General features: G+C 39.5%; 1 protein-coding gene and 1 long non-coding RNA gene across 2 annotated transcripts; one reads left to right on the top strand and one right to left on the bottom strand.

Annotated features, from left to right (window-relative positions):
- The first annotated feature begins 2,832 nt into the window (after positions 1-2,832).
- On the top strand, positions 2,833-3,994 carry LOC145111859 (uncharacterized). Its single transcript, XM_079048105.1, has 2 exons — positions 2,833-3,154; positions 3,303-3,994. The coding sequence occupies exons 1-2, from the start codon at positions 2,987-2,989 to the stop codon at positions 3,810-3,812; spliced, it is 678 nt and encodes a 225-aa protein (XP_078904231.1). The 5' UTR covers positions 2,833-2,986; the 3' UTR covers positions 3,813-3,994.
- On the bottom strand, positions 3,322-5,015 carry LOC145111860 (uncharacterized). The gene is made up of 2 exons (XR_013710362.1): positions 4,849-5,015; positions 3,322-3,773 (listed from the first exon to the last, which is right to left on the bottom strand). It is a non-coding gene; the product is annotated as an uncharacterized LOC145111860 (long non-coding RNA).
- Positions 5,016-20,683: the final 15,668 nt, after the last annotated feature.

The following is a 20,683-nucleotide window of genomic DNA, read 5'->3' as shown; positions in this document are numbered from 1 at the left end:
AAAAGGTTGAGGTTTATGGGAGTACGCTGGGCGTACCCATCTGGTACGTTGCTCGTACTGGCCCCAAAGGGTGTATGTTGGGTGTACCAGCTGAGTATGCGGGGCGTACTCGGCCTGTTGGCCTTTTCTTGTTTTGTTGACTTGTTGTCCAAGGAGTGATGACTAGAAGTTTTTCCAAGTTTTACCATTGTTTATTTAGAGCATTTTTGGATATTTGGGTCTTCTCGGGCTAGGCCCATGATGGGCTTCGGCCCAATTTGGATATTTGAGCCTTATTGGGCCTTGTGGTGTCATTTCGGGTTTGGGCTATCTCTTAGGTTTGGTTGTTTGGGGCATTGTTGGGCCATTTGAGAATATGTGTTTTGGTCTAGGGTAAATTTAATGTGCTTTTGGGTAAGGCCCAAGTAAGGGTAAATTTAATGTGCTTTTGGTTTGTGGGCCTTTTGATTGTGAGTTTAGGCCTTATTCTTGGACCAAACTAGGCGTGGGGTAAAATGGTCTTATTACCCCATATATGTGGATAATTCGATTTGGTTCGGAATCCAATTGTTAATTGGGTTTTATTTGTTTGATAGTGTGGGGAGTCTAGCGGATCAGCATTCAGAGGTCTATTCGTGGGTTCAGTTGTCTAGGTGAGTTTTCCTCACTGTACTTACGGGTCGATGGCACCAATGTCGACCCTTTGGATTGTACTCCTGGTTTATCGTATGATTGAGTACTATGTTGATCTGTTAGATCTGTATCCTGGTAGTTAGGATGATGCGATGCTTAGTGATCTGTTAGATCTGCCTGTAATCTATTCTGGCTATATGTTTACTGGTTGCATGTGTTGATGTAGTGAGCTTGGGTTGAGATTGTACTGCTTTGTGCTGCCAGTCAACAAACCTGGTAATATCTATATGGGTATGTTATGTGTATGTTTATCTGTTATGTATATGTGGACATGGTTTGTGTGTATGGTTGGGTTGAGGCAGTTGCTTAGTGCTGAAGGACAATAGACCCAGGGCGTCCCAGATAGACTGTAGGCCTGTGAGGCGTACCAGTCAGGCTGAAGGCCCAGAGAACGGTCCAGATAGGCTGAAGGTCTGATGAAGCGTTCCAGTCATGCTGAAGTTTCTGTGAGCGTTCCAGATAGTTTGTAGGTTGGTGCAACATTCTAGTCAGGATGAAGGCTCTGCATGCATGTTGTTTGTGGTATATGTTATCTGTTGTGTGTTGGTACTTTAGGGGAACTCACTAAGCTTTGTTCTTATAGTTTTTTGTTTATGGTTTCAGGTATTTCAGAGAATTGTGACAAGGCGAAGGAGTGACCGTACACATCCTGATTTTTATGTCATTGATATTGGGAGGCACTGATTTTTAAGTAAGGTTTTGAGAACACTAATTTTATAAACATCTTTATTAGTAAAAGGGTCATTTTGAAAATTTTAAAATTGTTGAAAATTTTGGGATGTTACAGTGATACTGTGTTTTTCTTGGCGATAATCTGATATCCTAATCTTCCAAGTGGCAGGGGGCTATTTCTCGATCAAATTTCGAGGCAGAGTATCGCGGTCTCGCTAACGCTGCTGCAGAGACATGTTGGGTTTGTTATTTACTCCGTGAGTTTCGGTGTCCGCTTTCCAAAGCTATGATTGTCTATTGTGATAACATTAGTTCTGTGTATATGTCATCGAACCCAGTTCAACACCAGTGCATGAAGCACATCGAGATTGACATTCATTTTGTTCGTGATTTGGTTGTCTGGGGAATCGTTCGCGTTTTTTATGTTCCATCTTCCGCTCAGTATGCTGACATCTTCACCAAAGGTCTTCCGACGCAGCTATTCAATGACTTCAAGACCAGTTTGAACGTTCAGAAAACTCCTCTCGATCAAACTGGGGGGGGGGGGGGGGGGAGGGTTAGCAGATATTATATTGTCAGCCTACTATGTATTGTATTGGTAGCCCATTCTATTTATCATTGTATGTATTAGGCCCATATGCTTTTGTATATATATACACTTATCTAATGAAAGTTGATTCATGGGTTAGCACCACCACACCAATATACCACTTTGTTTTCAGTTTTAATATTGAGCTTTATCTTTATTAATTTGTCATTTAAATAAATATACAGATCAGTTTACTAAATTTTAATTAACTTAATAAAAAATATATCATTTATTTTCTGTTTCATTTACTTTTAAATCCGAAAAGTTTTATTTGGTTCCCCACTTCAAGGGCGGAGCTTTATAGGGGCAAGGGGGGTTGTGGTCCCCTCTGATTTTTTTTTGTTAGAAATAGCCCCTCTATTTTAATTTTATACATATTAGGCCCATAAATATAAAATTTTGGCTATGGCCCCCTTGTTCACCGATTTTTATACGTATTATATTCCGACCCCAAATCAAATGTTGAAGCTCCGTCCCTGCTCCGCTTTGCAATATTTTTCTTGGAGCCCCTTATGTCATATAAAAACATAAAATATAGTGTGTTTTATCTGTAAATGCATTATATTTTTCATCCATATCAACACTTTTCCTCATTTTGACGATGTTTTACTCTCACCTATACTATAATCAAAATTACTAACAAAACCAAATTAAAAATCAATAAATCATGACAATTAAGCAGGTTTCCCCGCTTCATACACGGTTTAATTGTATATTATTTTAATGTTTGTGGGGGAGATAGATATAAAAGTTAGTGACAGTTGATTATTTTTTCAATTTTCTCAATTTTTTACAAATTTATTTCTTCTTTTGTAAGTGGATTATTGATCATTGCCCAATATGAAATGCATGAATACCATTTTACTAGATATATACATATATTAAGAAAGTTGAGACTTGGATCAAAGTGGCCGACTGATTTCAGCTTTGGTTACTTGAATTTTTCAATCAGTGTGATTCTTCTTCATTCAACCCAATACTCCCTTATATATACACATACTATGCAATAAATAGTAAATCAATTGTGATACTAAAGGAAATCAGAAGAGAGAGATGGAGTTCAAGAACTACTATCTTGACCTAATAATGATACCTTTATCATTCATAATATCCATCAGCTATAACTTATGGTTATGGCATAAGGTTCGTACTGAACCACTCTCGACTGTCATTGGTGCAAATGCCCATGGACGCCGGTTATGGGTATCTACCATTATGAAGGTAACACTACTAGCTTTCCCTTAAACACCTAACTCTATGCCATTTTGGTACAATGCTTTCTCATGACAATTAGTTGAATAAGTTTTAGAATATGATTAATGTTTATATTTTCCTGCTTCTTGATGTTCTATTTTCATTGTTTTGGCAGGATAACGACAAGAAAAACATTTTAGCTATCCAAACAATTCGAAATACAATAATGGGATCAACCCTCATGGCTACTACATCGATTGTTTTATGCTGTGGTTTAGCGGCTGTTGTTAGTAGCAGTTATAGCGTCAAAACACCACTTAACAACACTATTTATGGGGCACATGGACAATTCATGGTGGCGCTAAAGTACGTGACGCTACTTGTCATCTTTCTCTTTTCTTTCATGTGCCATTCTCTATCTATTAGATTCATCAGCCAAGTGAATTTCTTGATCAACTGTCCTGAAGATTCTACAATAGTGACTTCAACTTATGTTTCCGAGCTTTTAGAGAAGAGTTTTATGCTTGGCATGATAGGAAACCGGCTTTTCTATTCGGCACTTCCAGTTATGCTTTGGATTTTTGGTCCGGTGCTTGTTTTGTTGTGTTCTTCAACCATGGTGCCTGTGCTTTATAATCTTGATTTTCTGTTTGAAAATTCAAAGAATGGTAAGATAATGGCATAGAGAATCGGGCGTGCACATGCTCATTGAAAACGATATTTTAATCTGTATGCAAGATTTACCATCAGGTTTATGAAATGACCGAGCATAGATATCCAATGTCTTGAGTACAAAACTAATTTGTAGTGACAATTTTGTTAGTGATCGATCGGATTTCCTTAAAAATAAATAAATCGTATTCATAAGGTGATATACTCAATGGAGACGGTGTCCCAGATACAAACTTTAAAAAGAAAAGAAAATCGGCAATGGCATTAGAACAAGAGAAGCTAGCCACAGGCTAGCAAGAACATGACATTACAAAGGGTGATCGGCTAAGATTGGGCCAGACATCCACAAACTCCAATCTATTCTGTGTTTCCTGCATCTACCTAAAAAGGCTGAAATCCAGTTCAGAGAGTGAAGTTAACAATTAAAAACTAATCTATCACAGTTGCAGCCTTTGCGCTCATTAAAAACAATGTCATTTCTAAGATTGCACAGCTTCCATATGACAGTGTAGACAGCTGCGGAGCTACTATGTAGCCCGGGGTAGCCTGGCTACCCTCAAATGTAAATTTATTGATTTTTTTCAAAAATCCGTTGCAAATCCGTCAATAATCCATCGACAATCCATCACAAAGTCTGATAATTGTAAATGTAGTGTAAATTCGTTGGTTTAGTGACGTTCCGAAACAAATTTTCTTTCTAGCAGTGCAACTCCTAAAAAATTTGTGCAACCCTGATTTTTCTTTCTTAATCCCACTAAGTATAGACCATGACGTGAAGGACCTTTTTACTCAATTAGACAGAGAGTTTGTTTTCGATCGTATTGTTCAAATCATCATAGCTTCCCATGCATCAAATGCAACATTCCACCAATTTCCTTCTTGAGCCAGACGACCTTTGAAAAGGAACATTCAAAGAGCACTTAATATGTAGTCTCCACATATAAGTTACAAAATTGGCATAACACGTTGTCCAAATCGATACTGATCCTGTTTAGGTCGTCCTACTTTGTAATTTTGTTCAATTTAACACACCAATTGACAATATTTACCTTGTGGGGAATGAGCTTGATCCACCTGGTCGGATATGATCTTGGGAAGACTCCAACAATCTATCATCAATAGATGCTCTCGAAGATGATAGTGTGAAGAAACCTTTTGCTATGAGAGACAGGACCCATGAGCAGGCCTGGGTTGATTTGTTAGTGTCTGCGGTAGGTCGGGCTACCCCTCAGAGTTTTGTCTTTGAAACTTTATTTATGTGCAATCAATAAAAAAATTGTGCAACCTCCAAGTCCAAAGGCATACAAAATTAAATTAAACAAAGCCAACCCATTTTGTGTCACCTTTATTTTTTTTCGAGGTCTGTCAAGTCCACTTTTATTTATTTTATTTATTTTCATTTTTTATTATTATCATGGAAGATAAGAAGAGGGTGCTTGGTACAAACAAATAAAAGGTGAGAAATGGAATTATTTGTTTGTTTTGTATTAAAATGAAGAGAAAATGAAACATATTGAATTCTATTTCCATCGTTTTTATTCTCTATTATTTATAGGGAAATGGTATAGTGAAATGGTGGGAAACAACATGTAAACGCATCGGAGAACAAAAAAAAGCGGAGAAATGTGGAACGACCAAACTCTCCACATTTTGATCCCTAAACCCACATTTGGTTATATTTTTTTTCTGTCTTCAAAGATTATTTACCAACATATACGATTAGCCCATACCTAATACCTCGCCTAAATGGAGAAAACTATGGTTGATCTAGCAAAATGTACACTTGGAAAGCATGGAAAGACACTATCTCTAAAATTGGATATAAAATGATTATTATAAAAAGCATTAATTTATATCTAATTTTTTTTTGTTAATAGTTAATATAATCATTATATGTTTTTTTTGTTAATAATTTATTTTCTTAATACATCTCTTGATTTTGTGTAAGTGTTATGATATATACATATATAGATTTTGAGAACACAAGGTTTTAGTAACAGGTTGCCAAATTAAATTGTATCTCTAAAAATGTAACAATTAAAATTTTAATGTGATTTTGTATATATGTATGATGATATGATCACATTAAAAACAACAAATGAAATACGAAGATAAGAAATTACCAAGCGTGCGATTTTATTTCTCTAATGAATTTTTAGTTCTACCAAACAAGAGATGATTCTCAGAAATATTTTTTTAGTGGATTTTCAGTTCTACCAAACTATTTTTCTAGTGGATTTTCAGTTCTACCAAACATGGAGTCAATTCTCTTTCTCTGGCTTAATTCTCTTTCTCTGCATTTTCAATCTCTGTTGCAATTCCATTTCTCTGTACTAAACGCACCCTATGGCCTCCGTTATGGAATAAACGAGAAATCACAAAGAACCATACATACACACAAATATAAAGATACATTATTTAATATGGTTATGTGAAGCTAACCTACATCCACATGACATGAGGAAGTATATTCACAAGCTCAAACAATGTTACAAGTTTAATATAACAATTCAAGACTTCAAGACAATTTAAAGACCTATCTAGCAAAACCTATATATAGACGGGGGACCAAACATAAAACCCTAATAGACCAAACCCATTAATTCATAGGTCCAATTGGATGTCAACCAATCACATGATGTCATGCGGCCGCTTCTAGAATCTTTAACTTTTGACATCAAAGAACACATTTGCACCAAAGAGATCACCTTTAGACCGAATAAGCACTTTATGGAGGGACCAACACATCCAAGAGAACATTCTCCCATGGAACACATCCTCCACCTGTAATCCATTCATGTAACTCATCCTCTCCATGGGGTGCATTCTCCTTGAGCACATTCACCAGCAGTACATCGTTAGATCCTTGAATACCCTAGTGCATTCTCATATTCAGAAGGAGTGAATCTTCCATTAAAATGCGCTAGCCTTGCATTTGGCATGACCCTAACACCATTAGGAAGGCTTAAATGCATTTCACATTCCTAAAAGCTCCATCAGGTGTCAGGATTGCGAAATGCTTAAGTCACATTTAACAACCTTGATTAGGATCTCAAACTCTTCAATCTTACTTATGCCTCTCACCTCTCTCCTCCATGTCCATGTCTCATTGGTAGTCTGATAATGATATGCTATTGCATGCAATCCCAAAGCAATAATGAAACACTCCTCTTATAGGTTAGAATAAATAATTATTTCTTAAAGCCCACTTTAAATGTTTTTAAACTTCATATGCAAAATTTAACTTAAACTTGCATTTAACACTTTGAAAATCCAAAAAGTTAAGTAATTCGATATAAAGGTGTTTACAATCCAATATCATCACAAAATTTTAAATAAGCCATATAAGTTATGACCTTCTTAAATATTGAAGTTTGTTAATTCTATGTTTCATTCTCATTTACAAGTACATGTCAGAATAGTATGTTAGGCTCGGGAAGCTTAATGAGTAATACCAGAATCCGAAAATGGAATAGGATTGGGTGATGTCATTAACCTAACTCCTAAGTCTTGATTAAAAAACACTTGAAAACCCCCTTTTAAAAACATTAAACAATTTTCCATAAGAATACTAAAAATATATAATTTAAGAGTAGGTAAACTATAATCAGTGATAAAATGTACATACAAATATCCCAACCCAATCTACTACTCTCAAATAATTCTCTTTCATCCGAACAAACACATGGTCTGCTACAAGAAGAATGTGCATCTTTGAAAGCCTTAATTTAAAAAAAATGAAAATTTCATTTTAAAATGATTGAACCATTTTCCATAACAATACTAAAAATATATAATTTTAAGAGTTGGTAAACTATACTCAACGATGCAATGCACATAAAACTATCCCAACCCAATATACTACTCTCAAATAAGCCCCCTTTCATCCTAATAGACACATGGTCTGCTACAAGAAGAATGGGAATTTGTGAATAATATATTAAAGAATGGTTAGTCGGTCTTAGATAACAATTATTTGGGACAGATGAATCACTCTTAGATACTATCTAGGAATGATTTTAATGTAAGAATTATTAGTGACTGAGTAAACGTATTTAACACAGAAATTCAACCTATGATACGTTTATGCCATTTTATGTTTAACCGGAGGGAAACATATTATGGATTAAATTTCAATATCGGGTACACTAGCACCATTTTTTACTTTAGAAGGAAACTTGGTAGCGACTAAATTTTAGTCCTTGATAGCATGTTCCATTTGGATTTTGTAGTTATCTTATTAGGCACTAAATTTTGATATTTGACAGAATGACACCAATTTTGTCATTGGAGGAAAATTTATTATTTACTAGATATTAGTATCAAATATTGATTATTTAGGCATGGATATCATATATCGGAGACTAATGAATCATTCAAGAATATTATTTTTAAATAATCAAATTATGGAGAGAGTTTTAGTTTTGGATAAACTAGCACTAATTTTGACTTTGGAGGAAAACCTATTAGCGACTGGATTTTAGTCCTTGATAAACTTATGCCAGTTTGATTTTTTAAAGAACTTATTAGGTATTGAATTTCAGCATCTATGGAATTACACCAATTCAACCTTTAGTGGGAAACTTATTAAATGATGAATTTTAGTATACGTGTCAAATTATTAGTCACTGGCGTCAAATATAAGAGATTAATTAATTAGTGACGAATACTATTTGGAAGGAAATAAATTAGGGATTGAATTTTCGTCACATATTAACTAGCACTAGTCTTAGTTTGAAGGTAAACTTATTAGCGACTAAATTTCAGTCCCCGATAGATTTATGATATGTTTGATTTTGTAGGGAACTTACTAGGGACTTAATTTCAATTACTAATATAGCGTATCAATTTTGATTCTTAAATGAAGATTATTGAAGACTAAGTTTTACTTATTTGGTCATGTATTGTAGCACCCTAACCTCAATGGTGTTTCTCCATTTTTTTAATTTGGGGATTTATAGTCTAAAGGACATTAGAAGGATGGGACAAAACAGAAAATCATTAATCACATTTGTTGTAAATCTGAAAATCTAGAATTTTTTGGTGAGGGCACTGCACACCTCTTTTTGGATCTGTCACGTATCCGACTTGTGGGTTGATCATGTTTTTAGGATTTTTGGGACTATTTAAAATGCATTAACTCTAAGGTTTTATAGTTTATCTGTCTCCATTAACCCTACAATATCCCTTGAGAGAACCCCTAGCCTCCTTTGAATGTTATGATTTTATCCTCTCTCCTTGAACCACTTTTGGGGCTCATTTAAGGTGTTTGGTGAAGGAATCATGAAAGGTGATACTTGGGAGTTTGAAGCTTGAAGATCCTTGCATTCTCCATGCTTCAAGACCTTTATAACTTGCAAAGATTCTTGATTTATTGCATTTCATCTTTAAATATATGAGATTATGGTGTTTGAGTCCATACTAGTGGTTTGATCTTTAAAGTTTGGACAACTCCATGGTCTTATAATCATATTAGACTTCAGATATGACCTTGTGGTTGAGTTTAGAGAGCATGCGTAAGCTATCTTTATTCCTTGCATGAAGAAAAATGGAATGTTGGACTTTTGGGAAACTAGGATTTTAGATTTAGTTATTCTGGGGTGTTTGAATGGATAAACTAGGAAATTTTATCCATTAAGGCATCATTTGGATCCAGATCTGAAAGTTCAAAGCTTGGTCTTAATGGTTTAAATTGAAATTGTAACGTCCCGATTTTTCATGACAATTTTCTTATTTATTTAATTAAATCATGTTTAATTATGCAAAAAAATGATGTTGATGCATATGTACAACCAAGCCTTGCCCTTCTCACGATCCAAAGAAGTAATTGAAAACATTTATAATCAAGAAGGTAAACACGAAGCTTAGTGAGTATCTGAAAATACCATATATCACAATACATATACATACATACAAACAATGGCTCGCGGCCTTTTGCCGATCCACCAATTGGCTCACGGCCTTTTGCCGATCGACCAATAATATGTATATCTTAGAATTACGGCCTACCTGTCATTTCGTCTTCAGCACAAGTATGTGTGTATCTAGACTTACGACCTACCTTCCATTTCATCGTTAACACGAGTCTATAGGCTCATGACCTGTCGTCGTTCCGCCATCAACCCCTCACTTAACCATAACGAATAAGTCAATTATAATAACAATTGAGCACATAATACTTTCGAATCCACTCAATGAATCTAGTACGATAATATTAAGCAGGTAGAGATTATACTTGCAGCTCTACTCTACTATCTCTTATATGCTAACACAGATGGACCTATATTCCAATACATAGTGTAGTGAGATAACTCACCTAGACAATCACTGCAATGACTATTAGCTATCAAAACTAGCGAGGCCTTTGGCCTAACGGTATCTAAAGTTGACGAATAGGTGCCCCTTAGCCAAAAGTTAAGTGTTGTAGTCCTGTTGTGGACAGAAGGTGTAGGTTTAGGAGTAGAGTAGTATATGTGTGTGTAAGCCATGCTAAAAGAAATTGGCGGGTAACGTGCCTAACAAGTATTAATGAAACACCCCAAAAATATGGTCCCAAAAACTTTATTTTTTTACGATATATAAAATAGTATTTTCAAATGTCAAACATTCATCACAACAAAACCAATACATCAAGTGTTATCAAAATCAGAGTGAATGTCAAATGCGGAACTATAGTGGTGTGTGCGATGTAGTCAACTCGAGCTCTTCCCCTTGGAACTGGAAGTACTTGGAACTAAACTAAGAACCGTAAGCACAAAGCTTAGTCAGTTCCCCCAAATTACCACATACCATACATACAATAAGCATATAGTGGGCCCCCCGGTCATCGGGCCCCACCCGGTCATCTGGCCCCGCCCGGTCATCGACCTGACCTCGGTGTAAATCGGTCCCCGACCAACACACATACAACATATATCAAATAAATACATACTCATGCAACATAGATACATAGAATACAAGCAGTCATCGGGCCCCGCCAGGCATCGGACCTTAGCCCGAAAAGCATATAAGCACAAACACATGCAAGAGTCACGAAGACAGCTAAGATAATAACATAGCATAAACATAGGCTGGCATTGGTGCCTTCGACCTGCGAAACCCAGTGAGAAAACTCACCTCGATAAGCTGACTGAAATGAATGATCCTTGACTGCTAGTCCTACAACTCCCTAAGCTAACAATTTCCAAATAAAAGCTAATTAACAAAGGGATCTACGTCATTAACCAAAAATCCCTACTTGGGGTAAAAACTATGTTACCCCTAACATAACTTGGTCCTTAAATCACAACCTATGACCCAAAAGATAAATAATCCAATAAAGCCCAATATATGGCGCAATTTCCAATTGGGCCCAATCCTTTCGCATGGGCGTTAGCCTAATGCCCAATAATGTTTCACAAGCATAATGGTACAATTCTAGATGGCCTCCACGACCCACGTCACCAATCCATGAAAGTGACCCAAACCGAGGCCCAAACAACGCAAAGCCTAATTCAGTGAGTATGCGGGGCGCACTCAACTGTAGGCTAAGCGTATAGGTTGCATGGCGTGTACACCCAGCTTACTCTCCTACTAAGCCATAACCCAAAAAAAGCGCTTAAACCCTTAAGATCTGAGGTTCCAACCACATATTTGAGTCCAATGAAGTGACTTAACCCATAAAGTCGACCACTTGGTGGCTTGCATGCCCCCAAATGAACCCAAACTTGGAATATGACAACATACTTCCTTAAAAATGACCAATACTCATGCGTGAATGTTTCAAAACCTCCAACATGGCAACTTAATGACATTAGGACTCAATTAGCACCAAGAGTGGCAACTCTAAACTTAGGAAACGACCTTGATCCACAAAACTTCATCCATTGGACCAAAAAGGTCCAAAAACTCAAACACAAGAGATCTAAGCATTAATAAGGTAAGTTCTGAGCTTTATACCTCATATGAGTGCTAAATGATGATGATGTTTCAGATCTTCAAGCTCAAGCTTCACTAACTGTCCTTTACAAACTTTTTCTTCTTTTTTCCAAGGCTCCAAGCTACTAAAAATGAACTCCACTAGGTCAAGAACACATAAGGATGATGAGGGTTAGATTTTAGGGTTTCTAAACTAAGGAGGCTGATAAGGAGGCTAGGGCATGGGACATAATGATATATATATATATATATATATATATATATATATATATATATATATATATATATATATATATATATATATATGGCTTGATCCCTAAAAATTAGGGTTTTGAGTCAGCAAGCGTATGCTGCGCGTACCACTTTGTGTGGTGCGCGTACGTGCATGGCTCCGCGTTTTTGTTGTTCTTACTACGCCCCACGTACGCCAGGCTTACGCCCAACATATAGCTTCAGCTTGCCCAAACACATAGAGGCCCAACCTCTAAGCCCAAAATAACTTCATGGCCCAGAACAATTAAATACAAGATTAAATAAATTAACAATACCTTGAAATCATGAATGTTACAATTCTCCCCCACTTGAATCAGACTTCATCCTCAAATTCTGCTACCCTGAACAAATATGGATAATGTTCCTACATTTCCTCCTCTACTCCCACGTCCACTCAGACCCCTTGCGGTGCAGCCACTGCACCTTTACCAGCTCCATAACCTTGTTCCTCAGGTTTTTCGTCTTCCTATCTAAAATTACCACCGGTCTCTCAATATAATTCAGGAGGTCATGCACTTGAATATCCTCTAAGGGTACCACTGCGGAGTCATCCACTAAACACTTTCGCAGCTGGGAGACATGAAATGTGCTATGGATCTAACTGAGCTCGGCTGGAAGATTAAGACGATAAGCAACCCGGCCCACCCAAGCCAAAACTCTAAAGGGAACAATATACCAGGGGCCCAACTTGCCCCGCTTCCTGAACTGGATGACACCCTTCCAGGGTGACACGTTCAGGAGAACCATGTCTCCCACTTGAAACTCCAAGTCCGACCGACGGCTGTCCGCATAAATCTTCTGCCGACTCTGAGCTGTCTGGAGTCTGCTCCGGACCTACTGAATTAGGTCAGTGGTCTTGAGTACCACCTCGGTACTCCCCATGACCTGCTGACCGACCTCACCAAAACAAATCGGGGTCCTGCATTTCCTCCGGTAAAGCATCTTGAAAAAAGGACGATCAATGCTAGCGTTAAAACTATTGTTATACGAAAATTCCGCTAAGGGAAGATACGTATGCCAACTCCCACCAAAATCCAATACACACGCACGCAGCATGTCCTCAAGAGTATGGATAGTCCGCTCACTCTGCCCATCGGTCTACGGATGAAATGTCGTATTGAAATGGAGACGAGTGCCCATCTCGTCATGAAAACACTTCCAAAATATGTAAGTAAAACGAACATCTCGATCTGAAACCACAGACACCGACACCCCATGACGTGCCACCATCTCCTAAACATAAATCTCGACTAACTTCTCTATAGAAATACTCTCATGGATCGGGATGAAATGCGCGCTCTTGGTCAATCGATCCACGATGACCCAAATAGAATCCACTCTGTGCGCAATCCTGGGAAGCTTTGTGATAAAATCCATGGTAATGTCTTCCTATTTCAATACGGGAATCTCCAACAACTGCATCTTGCCGTTAGGTCACTAATGCTCGGCCTTGACTCTCATGCAAGTCAAGCACCGCTCCACAAACCATGCTATATCCCGCTTCATGCAGGGCCACCAATAATCAGGTCGAAGATCCCTATACATCTTCGTCGCCCCGGGATGATTGAAGAATCTCGACTTGTGAGCCTCCTCTACAAGAACATGGCACAGCCCGCCCTAATACGGAACCCACACCCTCTGATGCAAAGTCAACAATATGACGCTCTTCCTTCATAGCCTCAACTTGTTCTTCCCGAATTCGTTCCAGCAACGGAGTAATCACTGTCATCCTCAAGCATATACCATGAATCGGAGCCGCGACAAACTTGCGGCTGAGAGCATCAGCCACCACATTGGCCTTCCCCAGATATTAAAGGATCTCGCAATCATAATCCTTCACCGCATCCAACCAACGATGCTGCCTCATATTCAAGTTCGGTTGATCCATCAAATATCTCAGGCTCTTGTGGTCCATGTAAATAGTACAACGAACCCCATAGTGGTAATGCCGCCAAAATGTTGAGGGAAAAAACCATAGCCCCCAGCTCCAAATAATGCGTCGGATATTTCGCCTCGTGAGGCTTCAAGTGCCTCAAAGCGTAAGCGATCACGCGGACCTGCTGCATCAAAACTGCACCCAAACCCATGATCGATGCATCACAATAAACCACAAAATCATCGACACCCTCCGGCAAGGTCAGAATCGGTGCCTCACACAATCGCTGTCTAAGAGTCTCGAAGGTTGCCTGCTGCTCAGGCCCCCAGCAAAATGTCACCGACTTCTTGGTCAGTCGGGTCAAAGGAACAACAATCTTGGAAAAATCCTTGATGAATCTCCAATAGTAACCCGCCAGACCAAGGAAAATCTGAATCTCAGGATGGAGAACTCGGAACCTCCCACTGCATCACGACCTCAACCTTACCCAAATCGAACAGAATACCCATCTGATTGTCAATGTACCCTAGAAATTGCACCTCGTGCAACCAGAACTCGCACTTGGAGAACTTTGCAAAAAGTCTCTCCCTCCTCAAGGTCTCAAGCACCTCCCTCAAGTGCTCCTTGTGCTGCTTCTGAGTCTTGGAATAGACCAAGGTATCATGAATAAAGACTATAACATACCAATCCAGCATCGGTCTGCACACACGGTTCATGAGATCCATAAACGCGGCTGGAGCATTGGTGAGCCCGAGAGGCATCACCATGAACTCATAATGGCCATATCGAGTCCAAAACATTGTCTTCTGCATATCCTCATCTCTGACTCGCATATGATGATAACCTGAATGTAGATCAATCTTGGAGAACCAAGATGCACCCTAAAGCTGGTCGAAAAGATCGTCAATCCTCGGAAGGGGATAACGGTTCTTCACCATTACCTTATTCAACTCCCGGTAGTCAATACACATAAGATGAAAACCGTCCTTCTTCCTCACAAAAAAATCGGGGAATCCCATGGCGAACTAATCAGTCTAATAAATCCCTAGTCTAACAGCTCCAGCAGCTGTGTAGACAACTCCTACATCTCGGGAGGAGCCAACCGATTCGGTGCTTTGGCTATCAGGGCCGAACCCGGAATCAAATCAATCCTGAACTCCACCTGCCTCTCCGTAAGTATCCCAGGTAAATCCTCCGGGAACACATCCCGGTACTCCCTCACAATCGGCACATCGTCCATGGTCGCCTTACCGTTATTCCAGGTATCCATGACATAGGCGACGAAACCTGAGCATCCCTAATAAAGATAACATCTAGCCCTCCCTGCAGAACACATAATTGGCATACGATGTGATCTCTCCCCTTGAATCACCAACTCTCCCCCACTTGGGATTCGAACCCCAACTAACTACTGCTCGCAGTTGATCACTGACCCATTAGAGCTCAACCAATCCATACCCATGATGAACTTATTCCCACGTAGATGAATGGGAACCAGAGCAACCGGATACCGCTCACCGAACAACTGGAGGGTACAATCCCGATCAACTCTCACAACCCTGAATGTCCTATCATCTGGAATCTCCACATCAAGAGGACGATCCAGCTCCCCTGGAGCTCTAGCAAATCTCTTGCTAAACACAAGAGATACAAAAGAGGGGGTGGCCCCCGAATCGAATAATACCAATGGAGAGTTACCGTTCACGAGGAACGATCCTATAGTAAAATACATAAACATGAGCAACAAATTAATATAAATACAGAGATTAGGAGAAGATACATATATGTCACAACATCAGGAGTTGCACGCGCCTTCTCTGCCGTCACCTGGAAAGCCCTGCTCTTCGCCGCTAGCACATTTACCCATCCCTGACCGTCATCATCAATCCTCAAAGTCGTAGGGGCGGGTGCTGATACTGGTCCTGCCATAGCCAAACTCGGATAATGGGCCTTCTTGTAGCCTCTCTGATTGCACTGAAAGCAAATCAGATCAGATGCCGGAGTAGTGGGGATGGCAGCAGTAGAATCCCTGCTGATATGACCAGTCTGCCCGAACTAGAAGCAACCAGAACCACTTGCTTTACACGTCTCCTCATGCACCTTCCAGCACCTGCCACATCGGCTACGACTATGCTGGCCTTTCGGCCTAGAATCAGAGACCTTGGGCCTCTATCCAGAACCCTCGATGCTCGACACAGAATCTGGCTTCCTCTTCTTCTACATCTCGAAGTCAATCTCCATCTCCCTAGGCCTCACTATCATGTATTTGAGCGTCTTGCAGTTGGATCAACTAAAAAACTACCGAATATTACTCCTCAGCATCTTGTGGTATCGGGCCTTCTTCATCTCCTCGTCCGCCACATACTGTAAAACCAGAAGTACCCTCTCCCTGAAAATAACGGTGATCTCAGCCACCGTTTCAGTAGGCTGACGGAGATCCTGGAACTCTCGCGCCACCTGCTACACCTCAATCACTGGTGCAAACTCGGCTCGGAACCTATTTGAGAAATCACTCCAGGTCATCGAATCAATAGTAACATTATCTCCTATAGCATGCCCTACCTCCTCCCAGCAATCACGTGTCCTGTCCTTTAGGAGGCAGGAAGCTAGTCTGACCTTGTCCCCCTCGGGACAACGGCTAGTATGGGAGGCATTGGCAACATCTACCAACCACCCGTTGTTCACAATGGGGTCCCTCGCCCCATAATAATCTGGCGCTCCACATGCCCGAAACTCCCTGAAGGTCAGAGAGTGCGTCCCGATCAATGCCACAATCTCCGCGCGAAAGGCGCTCAATCTCTCATAAAGAATCTTCATAACACCCTCCTTGACCGTGCCAAAGATCACATGAGTCTGATCAAGGATACTACGCATAATCTCTGACGAGATGAACTCCCTTTTCTGGTCATCAAGCTTCCCGACTCCAGAACCTGAGCCCGAACTTTCCCCAGCACCTCAACTGCCCACTGACCTGCCTCGCAACACCACCATACTGAAAATAGACCATAAAAACTATCAGAATACGCATCAATACACACATCGGGGAATCCACAACCCACAAGCTTCATGATCTTATTACAGCCTTCCTTGAATCGAGTACAGATCCTCTACTTCCAGTATTACGAGCCCATACTACCTTCCATATCTATCCGTACTTTCCTCAAGAATTACTTTGACTCAACCAGATCACTCAAAAGAAAACATCTAACTTTCCTCCCACAAGGCTCTCAAGACTAGATCTCATCGTAGGTTTTGCCCTAGTGCAAACTCCACACCACTCTCCGCCATCAGCTGCGGAAGGAACTCACACTAACTTCTGCTAACTAGTACACGAATACAATAACATATTACAAAATCTAGATAATTCTTCGAATGAAAGGTTTAACGCTACAACGGTTGGACTCAAACAAGAGCTGTTAAATAGAGCTAAACCTGACCCTCTAAAATTATTTAGTTTCCATAATATGTAACTTAGCATATTCGCTTACCAATTAGCTAAAGTTAGCTAAAACTCCTAAAAGCACAAAGCAAGCAACATTCGAGCATCAAGTAATCAGAACAAAGCATAACCTAATTAGGCCATCCTATCAGTGACATATCATTACTAGCATGCAGATCTATAATCTCATAAAACAAGGACACAAAGGCATCTCTCCTTGATCCTTAGCCCTAATCTAGCATGTGATTCACATATTCACAATTCAAAATATAACATAACATGTATGGGTAATTTGGGATAACTTACTTGAGCTCAGTTGATTGCGTGCACCACACTCTTTTCTTTTCTTCTTTAGAAATTCTTTTTATAAAAATATTTTTCTTTTGAAAATTTTCTACCAAGTTCTTAGTTTGAGTTCAGATACACCTGGGAGTATGCCCGAATCCCTCAAACCAAGGCTCTGATACCAACTTGAAACACCCAAAAAATATGGTTCGAAAAATTTCATTTTCTTATCATAGATAAAATAGTATTTTCAAATGTCAAACATTCATCACAACAAAACCAATAAGTCAAGTGTTATCAAAATCATAGTGAATGTCAAATGCGGAACTCCAGTGGTGTGTGCGATGAAGTCAACTCGAGCTCTTCCCCTTGGCACTGGAAGTACCTGAAACAAATCTAAAAACCTTAAGAACAAAGCTTAGTGACTTACCCCAAATTACCACATACAATACATACAATAAGGAGATAGTAGGCCTCGCCCAGTCATCGGGCCCTGCCCGGTCATCGAGCTGAGCTCTGTAGTAAATCTGGCCCCACCTAGCGTGCATACAACATATATTAAATAAATACATACTCATGAAACATAGATACATAGCATACAAACAGCCACCGGGCCCCGCCCGGCATCATACCTTAGCCCGGAAAGCATATAAGCACATATGCATGCAAGAGTCACGAATACAACTAGCATACTAACATAGCATAAACATGGGCCGGCATTGGTGCCTTCAACCCGCGGAACCCAGTGAGGAAACTCCCCTAAATAGGCTGACTGAAACGAATGATCCCTGACTACTGGTCTTACAGCTTCCTGAGCTAACAATTTCCAAATAAAAGCTAATTAACAAAGGGATCTACCTCATTAACCAAAAATCCCTACTTAGGGTAAAATACTATTTTACCCCTAACATAACTTGGTCCTTGAATCACAACCTATGGCCCAAAAGATAAGATATCAAATAAAGCTCAATATATGGCCCAATTTCCAATTGGGTCTAATCATTTCACATGGGCTTTAACCTAAGGCCCAATAATGCTTCTCTAGCCCAATGGTCCAATTCTAGATGGCCCTCCACGGCCCAAGTCACCAATCCATGAAAGTTACCCAAACAACGCAAATCCCAATTTTGTAAGTACCCGGGGCGTACTCAACTGTACGCTAACCGTACAGGCTGCATGGCTTGTACACTACGTGTACAAGCATGTACGCCCAACGTACTCTCCTATTAGGCCATGACCCCAAAAAAAATTAAACCCTTAAGATTTGAGGTTCCAAACACAGATATGAGTCCAATGAAGTAACTTAACCCATAAAGCCGACACTTGGTGGGTTGCATGCCCCCAAATGAATCCAAACTTGGAATATAACAACCTAGTTCCTTAAAAATGACCAATACTCATGCATTGATGCTTCAAGGCCTCCAACATGGTGTAACATCCAAATTTTCAGGTATGAATTTAAAAGCTTATATATGTATTTTCAGGACAACTAGACGAGTTGGAAGGCTTCAACTCGTCGTGTAAAATTTTTAATGTCCGCGTATATTTCAATGTCTACTCGACAAGTTGGAAGGCCCAAACTCGACGAGTTGAAGTCTGGACATGAAAACCCTAATTTTTATTGTTGGCATCCTATTTAAAGGCCTTAAATCTCATTCTTGGCCTCCTTCGTCGCCTCCTTGTCCAGAGAAAAACCCTAGTTCGTGCTTTTGCTCTTATTGTGTGTGAGAGAGAGCTTAAATAGTGAGTTTTTATGCTCTTTTGGAAGGAACAAGACGCTTGAAGAAGTTGGCTGAAATGAGAGATTGTAGATATGGTGTTTACTCTGTTGTGGCAACCATTTTGAGGTATAAAGTCAATCCCTTGGACTCATATTTCTTAGATCTACTTCTATGAAAAGAAAATGTTATTCTTGATCCATATTGGAATCATTCTTTAAATGATGCATTGTTTGAAGTTGCCACTTCAGATTTGGATGTGTTGTGGTTCTTTAAGCCTAAAGTTCCAAGCTTTATCAAGTATTGGCCCTCCTTCATGCCCTAAATCCCTTGATAATCCTTATTCGAGTGTTTTAGCCCCTTTTGTGACACAAGGGGATTGGATCTGCTTGCAATTCAAGTTTTCAACAAATTCTGGGTGTTTACGGTCAACAGTTTACGACCGTAAACAGTCAATCTTCATTGACCGTAAACAGTCAATCTCCTTCAACCGTAAACTCAACCGTGAATCCTCAACTGTAAACTCAACCATGAACCTCCAACCGTAAACTCCAAGCTATGAAAGTTGACCGTAAACTCGTGTTTACGGCCGTAATCCCTTGACCTCAAACTATCTTTTTGGTATTTTAGTCATTATCATTTAAAAAAAATTATATAAAAAAAATGGATTCTCAAGGTCAAACACATCATCATGAATTGGACTCCATCATGGGAACTACCACTCGCATTCCCCGATTGTTATCTACAAAAGGATTCCCAGAATGGAAGTACTGAATCGAGAAATACATCAAAATGAAAGACTTCAAGGTTTGGAGAAGTATTTTAAGGGGACCAGTTCGTATCAGTACAATACTCGAAGATGAAACAGTTGTTGAGAAAAGGATTGAACACTACACCGATGAAGATTTCGAAAAGATTGAAGAGCAAGAAAGAGCACTGGCTACTCTCATAATGGCACTATCTCCTGAGATTGCACAAGGATTTAGAGAATACACTTCAGCAAAGGCTTTGTGGGAAGCTTTGATTGAAGTTTATGAGGGTAATGAAGATATGAAACAGAGTCGCCAAGACATGTTGAGGCAAAAATTCAATATGTTTAATTATGTTCTTGGAGAAACTCTAGAAGCCCGGTTGCAGCGCTTTACCACACTTACCACTGAAATGAGTTCAGCCGGGGTTTATGTGACTAAGTCTGAGATAAACAAGAAATTGTTGAATTCACTTCCGAAGACATGGGATATGAACGTGGCGGTTATTAAAAAGACAAAAGATCTTAACCGTATCAGTCTTGCTGAAACTATGGCAATCATCAAAGCTTGTGATCTTGATGATAAGCGAAGAGAAATCAATCACATGAATTCCTATTCGACTGCAAA

Source organism: Lactuca virosa, chromosome 5 (assembly GCF_052849685.1).
Source record: "Lactuca virosa cultivar CGN04683 chromosome 5, Lactuca_virosa_CGN04683_v6, whole genome shotgun sequence".
Taxonomy (NCBI): domain Eukaryota; kingdom Viridiplantae; phylum Streptophyta; class Magnoliopsida; order Asterales; family Asteraceae; genus Lactuca; species Lactuca virosa.
The sequence above is the reverse complement of the archived record's forward strand: the minus strand, read 5'-3'. Positions and strand labels throughout refer to the sequence as shown.